The 13,219-nt window shown below is 43.5% G+C and overlaps 1 protein-coding gene across 1 annotated transcript; it reads left to right on the plus strand.

The window, feature by feature from the left end:
• Positions 1 to 8,598: 8,598 nt before the first annotated feature.
• Positions 8,599 to 10,250, plus strand: LOC119289308 (3-ketoacyl-CoA synthase 5-like). The gene has a single exon (XM_037568670.1). The coding sequence runs from the start codon at positions 8,612 to 8,614 to the stop codon at positions 10,088 to 10,090; it is 1,479 nt and encodes a 492-aa protein (XP_037424567.1). The 5' UTR covers positions 8,599 to 8,611; the 3' UTR covers positions 10,091 to 10,250.
• The last annotated feature ends 2,969 nt before the right edge of the window (positions 10,251 to 13,219 follow it).

Below are 13,219 nucleotides of genomic sequence, written 5' to 3' on the forward strand. Positions count from 1 at the left end.
TCGTTGGACTGCTTAGGTCGGAGCTACCTACGAACGAGTGTGTAGGTCGATAGAGACGAGACGCCACCTCTCTTAATTATTGCTGCTATTCATGGTTTTGCTAGATATATAGGACCACAAAGGTCCAGATTGAGACGAGACAGAGTCTTTCTTGATTGCTGTTATATGTTGACGTCTTGCTATCTTATCCCATCAATGAAACTGTTGAACATGATTCCACTTCATGTAAGTGTGTGATACAACCATCTAGACTGAACTAGGAGCCACATTGATCTATTAATCTTCTATATCTAAATAGCTAACCCCCACTAACTATTTCTCTCAACATGCAAGTATGCCACATCATCGCACTACATTCATGAGAAAAGGTCTACCCTCACTACCACATGTCTCTCAACATGCAAGCATACCACTTCATCACGACATGCATGAAAAAAAGACCCATCTCAACATACATGAGACTTTTACAGTTAATATATATAGTTAATAAACATTTTACAACTATATAGTAATCAAACATAATAGATTATATGTATTTTAGTTTTATTTTTTGTATTATTACTTTAAATATTTATGTTTCATACAACAAATCACATTGAAATATGTTGTAAAATATTTCCGCAACAACGTGTGGGGCATCATCTAGTATTAATAAGATAGCAAGACTCACTGCCCACACACACACACACAAGACTCATTGCCCTGTCCAAACATACAAGGACTAATGAGAGACAAATATCAAGCAAAATAAATTGAGATCTAATTTTTTGGGGTTTACACCGAGCTCGCAAAATCTGATACGTAGTTATACAGGTAAGTGCTTTGTCCTTTTCCGTGGGATAATCTTGGTACCATCTCGCTACTTGCTTCATCCGTAAGATGAGGAAATCAATTTTTGTATGCTATGTATCATAAAAATAGAGCAGCGTCACTGTTGTGATATTTTGATCACAATTTATAGAACACTCTTAAAAAAAATGTGTCTTCTGTAGTGCACCAAAATCACGATAGAGAAGAGGTGTGAAGTAGGACCCTCTCATGTATAGCAATTCGGCTAGGGCAAAGCAATTAACACATCCGTCCAAAAACAGAGAGATCATCAAGGTAAAACAGCAATTACATAAGGGAATCACTAGGAATCAGACTACTGATATCCTGCTTCCCATCAGACTAGCAGTGAGCCGTACGATTGGTTTGATTTGATATGTCTGATTCGCCCACTACAACAAATCTGGGAGGTGTACGAATGCCTGCATAAATCACAGGCGCTAGTTACATGGGATTAACTGTTTCCAAAACCTAAAAAGTGGTCGCGTGCTCCCTTGTCTTACAGAGCACACGCGCTCGCGCGCCGTCCGATCCCCATCTCGCGGCCGCGCGCGTTTCAGGTGGAAACCGCCGCTTATCGATGCGTGTGCCAGGTGTCCCCTAGTCGTGGCGTCGTGGTCGAGACCCGTTGGGTGCTCAGAGTGGTCGCGTCTCGTCTCCCCACTTCCATTCCTCCCATTTCGAAACTGCTGCCGAGCGCAGCGGAGCGGATCCCCTTTCCTTCCCCTTCCAATCCCCCAAATCCAGAGCAGCCGGCGGCGTGGCCGCGATTCGGTGGCCGTCTTCCTCCGGAGTGCGGGAGGGATAGCGTGCGCGGCGTGAAGGAAGGCGGTGCAGCGCCGGAGACGCGACCGAGGAGGGACGACGCGCGCACCTTCGCCGTGTTGTTCGCGCTGCAGAATCACCTTGCTGTGTGGTAGCAGCAGGCCGCGGCAGAAGGAGCAGCAGTACCGGAGACGCGGCAGAGGAGGAACGGCACGCGCGGCCGCTGTTCGGTTGGCGCAGAGGGGCAAAATCGCGGCCAACAAATCCTTGGTAAGCCCATCGATCTCTTTCGCTCCTTCGCGTTTAGGTTGTCCAAATCGACGCACTCCACCACGGCCGAGGAGAAACGGCACGCGTGCGGCCGCCGTGCGGTTGTTGCAGAGGTGCCGAATCGTGGCGGGTGATGCGCTCCTCCACGTATGACGAAATCGACTAGCAGATGGCAGAATGGATGACACACTTGTTAATTTTGGGACGGATGACGACATGGGGCATTTGGTGTTCTTAGGCTACTGGTGAACTAGGATTCAAAGGCTGTAGATTAGGCGATGTTTTTTGGTGCTGTAGATGCTGAGGTAGGTTGCTCCTGATTGGTGATTGACTTGCCTGACATGGTTATGTGTTGCCTACGCATGTGTTTTTGACAATGTTTTTGATTTAGTGTAGGAGAGTAATATTTCTTCCATGTCGATGTTGCCCCTGTTTCGTGAGTGATTTGCCTGATATGGTTCATGTGTTGCCCATGCATGTCTTTTTAGCCAGTGGTTTTGAGGACAGTAATGCTTCTTCCATGTCGATGTTGCCCCTGTTTTGTGAGTCATTTCCCTGATACGGTTCATGTGTTGCCTATGCATGTGTTTAGCCAGTGGTTTTGAGGAAAGTAATATTTCTTCCGTGTCGATGTTGCCCCTGTTTTGTGAGTGATTTGCCTGATATGGTTCATGTGTTGCCTATACATGTTTTTAGCCAGTGTTCTTTGATTTACTGCAAGACAGTAATGATTTAGCAACGGGAAACGTACATGTGATGTTTTGTGTGTGCATGAGGTAGGAAGTAATCCAGTAGAGGAAGGGTAATAGGGCTAATTGTAGGAACAGCAGTTGCATAATCTCATAGTCATAGGAACATGTATAAGTCATGAAGAAAGCAATAGCAACATGCTAAATGATCAAGTGCTAAGCTAACAGAATGGGTCAAGTCAATTACATCATTCTCCTAATGATGTGCTCCCTTCAATCAAATGACAACTCATGTCTATGGCTAGGAAACATAACCATCTTTGATTAACAAGCTAGTCAAGTAGAGGCATAAATAGTGACACTCTGTTTGTCTATGTATTCACACATGTATCATGTTTCCGGTTAATACAATTCTAGCATGAATAATAAATATTTATCATGTTATAAGGAAATAAATAATAACTTTATTATTGCCTCTAGGGCATATTTCCTTCAAAATGACCCTGAAATTGAAAAGCACTACAAATGAACTCCGAAAAGGTTGAAATTTGGCGTAGTATTATAATTTCACCCACATAGAATATGCAAAAAAGTAAAAGAGGGTTACGGCAAAAACTGGATGCACTTTGTGTACAAACTGGACACTCTCTTTCGAAGTATCAGGGATTCGGACGAAAACTCATCTGTTACAAAGGCACATCATTCTTTTAAACTTATTACAACTCTAGACTTTTTATACATTTATTATGCACCATTCAAAACCACGTTGTCAACTTTCAACCCTTTGTGCATTCATTTGCTATTTTTCATGCATTTACTAATTTGTTTTGAGCTAAATGACCCTGAAATTGAAAAGCACTAGAAATGAACTCTGAAAAAGTTGAAACTTGGCATGGTATCATCATTTCACCCACATAGCATGTGCAAAAAAGTAGAGAAGTTTACTGCAAAAACTGGATGCACTTCATGTACAAATTATACACTCTCTTTCGAAGTATCAGAGTTTCGAAGGAAAACTCATCTCTTACCAAGGCAGTTCATTCTTTTAAACTAGTGATTCACTGAAGAATCTATTTATAAAGTTATGAGAAAAAAGAATCACTAAAAAATCTATTTTTAAAGTTAAGTTATTCATAAAGTAGTGATTCACACCAATTTCAAATAATTCAAATTTAAACTATTCAACTTTGAAAACTACTAGCACTAACAGAAAGTGTGTAATTTTTTGTACCTAAAGCAAACATATGCACAAAGAAACTCTAAATACAGCAAAAAACTACTCAAAAATAAATAAAAGAAAACAAATAAAGCAGAAAAGAAAAAAATATAAAAAAAATAGTTGCGCGCTGCCCAGTGGGCCTGCTTGGCCTTGGGCATGGATATGCCGGCCCATGAGGCCCAGCAGGCTCACAAGGCAGCGCGGCAAAGTTAGGCCCAGAAGGCTGCTTTAGAGAGGAGCTCGAAGGAGCAGCCACGACTGGGTTTATAAACCAGTACGGTTGCCCGTCGCTCGGCGAGGTGGGACTAAATTTTGTGCACCGCGGGATGGGAGCGCACCCCCTTTAGTACCGGGTCGTGGCTCCAACCGGTACTAAGGGGGGGGGGGGGTCTTTCGTACCGGTTGAGGCCACGAACCGATGCTAAAGGGGGTCGCTTCCGGCCGCTTGGTCTGGCCAAATTTGACCTTTAGTACCGGTTGGTGACTCCAACCGGTACTAAAGGCCTCTCCTTTATATACAACACTTACGAAAATTTCAGTTAGTTTCTGTTCATCTGCTTCGTTGCTGCCCCCTTCGCGCGCGCCCCGTCGCCGACCCAGCCCGTCGCCGTCCCCATCATCGCCGCCCCGTCGCCGCGCCCAGCCCGTCCCCATCGTCGCCGCCCCCGTCGTGCGTGCCCCGTCACCGCCCCCTGTCGCATTGCATCGCCGGTCCTCGCCCCGCTGTAAGAGATCGACCGCGCCCCGGCCCCCTGCCGCGCGCTGGCTGCCGGCCTCACACACACACAGTACACACACACAAACAGAGACGCATTTTTCTTAATTATTTTTTCTGTTTTTAGTTTTTTAGTTTTTATACTTTTAGTTTATATAAATGTTAGATTAATTTCAAATGTTAGATGATTATATATATAAATGTTAGATATTAATGTCAAATGTTAAATGAATTAGATAGAAATATATGTTAGATGAGTTAGTTTTTTATAGTTTTAGTTATAGATGAATTAGATATATTAATGTCAAATGTTAGATGAATTAGATATATTAAATTTAGGTATATGAGATTTGATCATCTAATTAAAATTTTACTATATATAGAACAAGCTACTTTATTTTTAGTAAGGAAATTAATAGAACTAGTTTATTTTTAGTAAGTGCTTAGTTGAATTAGTTGAATTAACAGAACTAGCTAGTTGAATATTAGTTGAATTAATAGAACTAATAAGTGTTTATTAATTAATGTTTCAACTATGAACATAGAAAATGTCGTCTGACGACGAAAACGATTTCGTTATGTGCGAATACTGCGAAGACGAGCGTGACCTGTGCGACAGAAATTTCCTAGTTGATGTTAGGCGCTTCAGCATCAACCTGGATGAGACCTTCGAAGTGGATACAGTAAGTCAGAACAACAAGTCTTTTTTCGTAATTAAGCATAACTTATGCTTCATTTGCTTCAACTTATAATTTTAAATTTTCACTATTCTACTAGCGTATCCCTTGCCACGCAAGAATTTTTGTCCTAGATAAGATAGGTTTCAGTACTAACAAAACTATGAAGGTAAAGAGAGTTTACTTGAAGACTGCACATGGTTATACCTTCGACGCTAAATTATACAATGCAGACACCTACACCCATTTTGAATGCAAAACTTGGCAAGCACTATGCAAGGATTATGCATTTGAGCCTGATATGGTTATCACCTTTGATATTCGTCCGAAAGATGATATTGAAGGCAATAGACACATTTGGGTCGATGTGCAGATGCCTCAAGTTCTACCATTATGTGAGTTCCCTGACCATATTTATGTCTTTGATATTGTTTATTGAAAAATAGTTGACAACTAATTTCTATTGACAACTTATTTCCATTCAAGCAAACATGTTCGGCGCTTGGTAGACAGGACCATCCACTGTCTCGGGGCTGAACTAAACTGTGAGGAGATAGGTCATTATGTTTCATGGCTTGAGGATCTTTATGCTGCCAAAAGAAAATATTTTCTTGAATTTGGAAATCTTAGTACTCAAAACGTGCGACCAATAGTGCTCGTATTGAACTACGGTCACATATATTTAGGTAAGATGGTAAGATTTTTACTCTTTGTTCTTAGTGCATTTTTTGCATACATTATTTTTAAGCTAAACTTCATTGCTAATTATGTTACTATACGATGTTCTTCAACAAGGACTCTCGATGATAGTTGTGTCTCAGTGGATCGAGACTAAAGGTCGCATGACACCCTACAGCGCACATGAGTGCATTCAGGATTTCTAGAACCAAGGAATCCTTAATAGTGAAAGGCTAGAGAAAAATTGTCAAGGATCGCAGAGAAGTACTAGGGGGCAGCAAGAATCAGATGAACGGCAACCCACGATTAGGAGACAGGTTCATCTGCATGCTGCAATATGATGAATCATGATTTCTACACATGTTCTATGCTATTTAACCTGAGAGAGAGCAGCAAGAGTAATTAGCTATAGTTCATGCTCTTAGTACTTGTCCTCTCATGTCGGTGTTCTTCATCCTGAACTTAATCTCAAAGTGATTTGCTTTTGTGGTCTTATGAACGCTTATAATCTCATGACCATATTGAACTCGATGATATCTTTACTTCTGGTACAAGTGAATATTTCTTCTTTAAGCTGGTGTTGGTGGAAATTAGATAGCGGTAATGACTATGATAATTAAATAGTGGTAATGACGACTATGATGATTATTAGCTAGCTAATGTTGTTGGTGATGATATGATGCAAGAGTTTTTATATTAATATGATGATGATGAGTTATTATATCATTTATGAAAGAAACCGCAGATTAGTTTCAACTGGATGGATCCTAGCTAGCTAAGTGATCATCAAGTAATATGCCATATCCATATTACTTGATCACTTAGGACGATCCATATCCACTTCAAACTAATCCGCGGTACTTTCACCTAGTGATTTAATAACTCATTATAATGTAAAAACAATCTCTAAATTAAATGGAAAACGCAAAATTAAAGGAAAAATAAAAAATAAAACAAACCCCCCAACCTTTAGTACCGGTTTGTGTTACCAACCGGTACTAAAGGTCTCCCCGCCCACGGCCCTGGCTCGTGCCACGTGGTGGACCTTTAGTGGTGGTTCGTGCAGAACTGGTACTAGGGGGGGGGACCTTTAGTCCACACCCTTTAGTGCCGGTTACCGAACTGACACTATAGGCCTCTACAAACCGGTGCTAAAGCCCGGTTCTGCACTAGTGTAACCATCAATGATTGGTCTGCTCTTATACCGACATTCACTGAAACAAAATCCAATTATGCATCCACTAGAATATCATAGTTGGGATCCACAAGAATACAAGATCAATAAAGGAAAACAAACACAATGGTAGAGTTCTTCCAAATCGAAGAGGAGATGAGGTCTTGAGGATCTAGAGAGATCCTTCCCTTGAAGGGGTCCTGATATCCACTAGGGATGTTCTCCTAAGAGGTCTTGATCTCCTAGAGGAGTGGTACAAGGAGAAAAGCTCTTTCTAATGTCTCACAATACTTTGTTAACCCTAAACAATGTCCTAGGCACAAAATATATAGGTAGATGGAGTTGAGGGATGAGTTGGGGCGTAAAACATGAAGACCACGGCAGAATCCTGGGAGGGTCGTGCGCGCGGGGTAAGTGAGACCCGTGCAAATTAGGGTCCCGTGGGCACGGTACACGTCTATTAGGTGCGCATCTTCACTTCTAGTAGGTCTCTGGGAGGCCCATGTGCACGGGGTCAGGGAGGCCCGTGTGCACGGGGTTGCTTGGGAGCTGTTGTCTTCTTTGCGTAGGCTGCCTTTATCTTTTTGTGGAATTGGGGTCCTTCTCCTAGGTCTTTGGGATGTTCCTTAGTTGCTTCGCGGAGGTTGTCCTCGTACCTAATGACACATAGCACACTTTGGTGAGGTAGCATCCAAGTTCATCCATATCCATATCTATCTCGTAGAGGAGTGAGTTCACCTCGATTTCGATGGCACGTGCGTGAGCTCTTGTCATAGGTCCATGTGGTGCTTGATAAGTTGGTGTAGAGTCCATGAGGAAGACCGAAGGATGCGCCGCATCATATTACCTTTTGTTTTTACACTTACCCTACAACAAATGCCTACCTCCTTTAATTAGTTGAACACATTTTGTGAGCTTGTGGACAGAGAGCGTTCGTACGTGGACACGCAAGGCACGCGTTAAGAAAATGGGTGGGTGGAAGTTGGCTGTATGTATTCATTAATTACTATCCAAATTTGAATTTTAATTATAGTACTTCATTTTTATATACAAGATCACAAACTTAGATTACATGTGTGTAGCTAAAAATTTTAATGACTAGTTTGCAAGCTAGCATATTTTTTATTTACATGCATGCAAGGAAGGAATAGAAAAATGAGTGGATGTTGAGTCAGTAAGTATTAAACATATTGTTAGTATGAGAAAATACGAATATGCTAAACCTACGAAAGAGTATATGCATGGTTACGAAAGTTCCAAACTCCCTCGATTTTCAGGGAGGTGGGCCCCTCATTCCTCTAAACACGAAACCTATTCTTCCACGTTGGCCAGTACGTATACGTAAGTGTACCATTGCCAGAGGAAATATCATTAACTTTTGTTTCAATTAGTGTTGATAATCATGTATTGATGTAACATGTATTTTTCATAGTGCCTTGTATATACTAAATGGAGGGAGTATGAATTCCTTCACGCAGCCTACAGAAGTTTTACGATAAATTCCCAATAAAATTCTCCACGCCGCCTCGCGTCTATAAATAACACCTCCGGCTGGTCAGAGAACATGGAGCTTTGGACTGGCTGCTGTTAAACACCATGGGCTGTTCACCGCATGCGAAGCATTTCCTAGGCATTGTTATCTTGTTGCTTGCATGCACCATCGTCCACAACGCGACAGAGCTGAGTCTTCCCATGCTGCTCCTGCGCTGGTTTCACGATTTCCCATACACCCACCACCTCCTCCTGATGGGTCTTCTTCCCGCCACCGTGGCCGCCATATTCCTGACCTTGAAGTTGCGTCCCTGTACCGCATACCTCATCGACTATGCTTGCTTTAAGGGTAGTACCAACTGCCGCGTCCCGATTTCCACCTTCATTGAGCATATGCACCTGACACCGTTCTTGGACGGTCGCAGCATCAAGTTCATGACGCGCGTGCTGGAACGCAGTGGCATCGGCAACGAGTCGAACCTGCCCCCCACTATCCACTACATCCCCGTGTACCGAAGCTTGATGGAAGCCCGTGCTGAAGCAGAGCTGGTCGTCTTCTCTGCCATTGACGACCTGTTCGCGAAGACTGGCGTTGCCCCTAACGCCGTGAGCATACTCGTCGTCAACTGCAGCGTATTCGCCCCAGTGCCGTCCATCAGCGACATGATCGTGAGCAGATACAAGCTCCACCATGACATCCGCTGCCTAAACCTATCAGGCATGGGGTGTAGCGCGGGTGTGACGGCGGCGGGCCTCGCGACCAGGCTACTGCAGGCGACGCGGCGGCACCATGGTGCGCAGTACGCTGTGGTCGTCTCCACGGAAACGCTCACCTCCAACTTCTACGAGGGCAAGGAGCGGCCCATGCAGCTGTCCAACATGCTATTCCGCGTGGGTGGCGCTGCCGCGCTCCTGTCCACGTCCAAGGAAAAGGCACGGTTCCGTCTCACGCACTTCGTGCGAACCATCACGGGTGCCGCAAGTGATGCCGCCTACAAGTGTATCTTCGAGGAGGAGGATGCCGAGGGACACTTAGGTATGAACCTGTCCAAGGACCTCCCGGCCGTCGCCGCCGATGCTCTAAAGGCCAACATCACTGCCATCGGGCCCCTCGTCCTGCCACTCGCCGAGCAGCTGCTCTTTGCATTACATGGAGCAGCGTCTTTCGTATGGAGCAAGCTGCCCATCGACGCCAAGCGGGTCTTCAGGCCGTACGTCCCGGATTTCCGCAAGGCGTTCGATCACTTCTGCATCCACACCGGGGGCCCTACGGCCATCGATGGTGTACAGCGCATCCTCGGGCTATCGGACGAACACGTGGAGCCGGCGCGCATGACCCTTTACCGGTTTGGGAACACATCAAGCAGCTCAGTGTGGTACGAGCTGGCGTACGTCGAGGCCAAGGGCCGGATGTCCAAGGCTGATCGTGTTTGTATGATTGGGTTTGGGTCCGGGTTTGAGTGCGTTAGCGCTGCGTGGGAGTGCATTAAACCGGCGGACGAGCCGGACAAAGCATGGGCTGATTGCATACATCGATACCCGGCCGGTGAGCATTCCCGTGCGCCGGAGATCATCGAATGCTAGCTACCGCGCTCGCCACGTACGTAGCCCCTGCGCTGTGCAGTGCGCATTATATTCCCTTCATTCCAAAATACTTCCTTCGTTCCGAATACGGATGTATCTAGACTCATTTTAGTGCTAGATACCTCCGTATCTAGATAAATCTAAGACAAGTAATTCGGAACGGAGAGAGTAAATGTCATGGTTTCAGTTCAAATACTCACTTATTAGTTTCAGAAAAAGTGTTGTGATTTTATTTCAAATTTGAACTAAACCACAACACTTATTTTGGAGCAAAATTTGAACTGAAACCAGGACACATATTTTAGAACCGATGTAGTATATTAATAGGGAGTACGTGGAAAAATAAGCACTGCGCAGGCCAGTGCAGCGTGTGTTATAATTCAGCACGAGGGCTTAGATATCTGTCTCTCGATATTTTATTCATGCATATATACTAGTACTACCTTCGTCATGGTTTATTAGTCCTCTTTGTAATTTGGATTAAATTTTAATCAAAAATTTAACTGATAAAATGTTAGTGCATGTCAATAAAAATTATATCATTGAATTTATATTTGAACATAGTTTTCAATATTTAATTTTTTGTGATATGCATGAACATTTTGTTAGTTCAATTTATGGTCAAAGTTTGACACTGATTACATTGGGGATCAATAAACCAAGGACGGAGGTAGTACTTACTACTCCCTCCGTCCGGTAAAGAGTGTTCATCTAGCTTCAAAATTTGTTCATAAAAGAGTATACTTCTATCTTCCCAATACACTTTAAAATAGGAAAAAAATACTTCTCTCTTATCATACGGTAATCAAGACCAATAGCAATCTACACATGGTCTTCTTAATTTCTACATGCACTTAGCTCATTGGGGGTTGGGTAATTAAAGAGGAGAGAGATGATGGCTTGCACGTTCCAATGTATTTTTTACTCAACTCCATAATTTGTCCTAAAATTTCTAGATGTACACTCTTCACCGGACGGAGGGAGTAAATGCTTATTAGCGCAGCTGCATTAATTGGACGCATCGAGCACACCGTCGCGCGCATTATCTAATCCGAATCAATAGCTACGCGCTGGCGGAAATAGTCTGCTCGTGTGATGCACGGTTATTTCAGGCGTTGTCAAGTGGTGGATGGTACGTAAGGTTTAGCTACACGTGTGCTTACTTTATTACGTCTCACTTGTTTCAAAAAGCTATAACTTTTGAACCGAGTTTGAGAACGAAGACCCGCTTTCACCATTGGGTTTCGTGTAATGAGCTCTTCAAAACTAGATCTCATATGGATATGTTTATATGGCTTTCTTAAAAAGCAAGTTATGTTTGAGGCAACTTTAGTATTAAAGCGAAACAACTTCCTTGCACCACGTGTGCTAGTGAATTTATATGTAGCAAATATATCGTAGACAACATAGAAATCATGGCGGAGTAATTTTCACCGCATGTAGGCAACTAAGCATCATCGGTAAGCAACTTTGGCATTAAATGGAGGAAATTTACAGAGCAAACTGCCCATCGACGCCAAGCGGGTCTTTAGGCCATACGTCTCGGATTTCCGCACACTAGTAAAAAACAGGGCTTTTGTCGTGGAATTGTCACGTCAGATGTCCTAGTGTGAGGACTTAGTCGTCAGATGTATTGATCTGAATAGGACGCTGTTTACTTCCTGGTTATTCGATGTTCACATATCTCGTGGTGAGGACTGGCTCCTAATCGGAGATGTTAACTTCATTAGAGCGCCAGACAACCGTAACAGGGGAGGAGGGGACGCTAATGATATGCTTCTATTTAATGAACTCATCAGACGACAATCTTTAGTAGAGTTACCAATTAAAGGGCGATTGTACACCTGGAGTAATATGCAAAATAATCCATTGCTCGGACAATTGGATTGGCACTTCACATCTGTAGACTGGGCTGTCAAATACCCTAACACAATAGTCATACCCCTGGGTAAACCCACGTCTGATCACGCCCCTTGCTATGTCAGCATTCAGTCCAAAAATCCAAAATCCAAGATCTTCCGTTTTGAGGACTTTTGGATCAGACAGCCCGGGTTCTTTGAGACTGTTGAACGATCTTGGAGCAAAAGATGCTATGCCCCCAATACTGTTGCGGTCTTGTGTAAGAAACTTAAAACCCTAAGCTATGATCTGAAGCAATGGAGTAGGAAAATCTCCAAGCTGTCGGGCCTGATCGATAACTGTAACAAAACACTGCTAGAGATTGATGGCCTTGAGGAAAGAAGGAGGCTGTATATCCCAAAAGCTAACTTTAGGAGGATTCTGAAGCGACATCTGCTCCACCTTCTGGACTGCAAAAAGCTCTACTAGAAAAAACGATGTACCATCCAATACTTCAAGTTCGGTGATGGCAACACAAAGTTCTTCCATAGAGTGGCCACTGAGATATTCAGACGGAACAACATCGCCTCGCTGCGCTTGCCTGATGACTCGGTCATCCATGATCATGTGAGGAAAGAGGTTGTACTCTTCCAAACGTATAAAGACAGACTGGGCCACTCCAGTCAGACTGACATACGCTTTGATCTGAAGAGAATGATCAAAAGAGTAAAGGGACTCCAGGCCTTATCAGCTCCTTTCACTTGTGCATAGATTGACCAGGTTGTGAAGGAGTTGCCATCAGACCGTGCCCCTGGACCAGATGGGTTTAGTGGCAGTTTCATAAAGTCCTGTTGGCATATAATCAAGGAGGACTTCTATCGGCTCTGTTCAGATTTCCATGGAGGTAATCTTAACCTTGAGAGGTTGAACACTGGTTTTTATCACTCTCATCTCGAAAACTAAATCCCCAGAGACAGCCAACGACTATCGCCCGATAACACTCTTGAATTGCTGCCTCAAGATACTGACCAAACTGCTAGCGAATCGTCTGCAATGTGTTATCCTCAAAATCATACACCGTAATCAATATGGTTTTCTGCAGGGAAGATCTATACAGGATTGCGTAGCATGGGCATTCGAGTTCATACACCAATGCCAATCTTCAGGGCAGGAGATAGCTATTCTGAAGCTTGATTTCGCTAAGGCGTTCGATACAATTGAACACGCACCCATGTTAGAGATTATGAAGTGCATGGGGTTTGATGATCGTTGGCTCGGATGGATTAAATG

Source organism: Triticum dicoccoides, chromosome 4A (assembly GCF_002162155.2).
Source record: "Triticum dicoccoides isolate Atlit2015 ecotype Zavitan chromosome 4A, WEW_v2.0, whole genome shotgun sequence".
Taxonomy (NCBI): Eukaryota; Viridiplantae; Streptophyta; class Magnoliopsida; order Poales; family Poaceae; genus Triticum; species Triticum dicoccoides.

Bases quoted from the DNA above. Each gene is read 5' to 3' on its own strand.
- LOC119289308 (XM_037568670.1), top strand. From the start codon at position 8,612: ATGGGCTGTTCACCGCATGCGAAGCATTTCCTAGGCATTGTTATCTTG.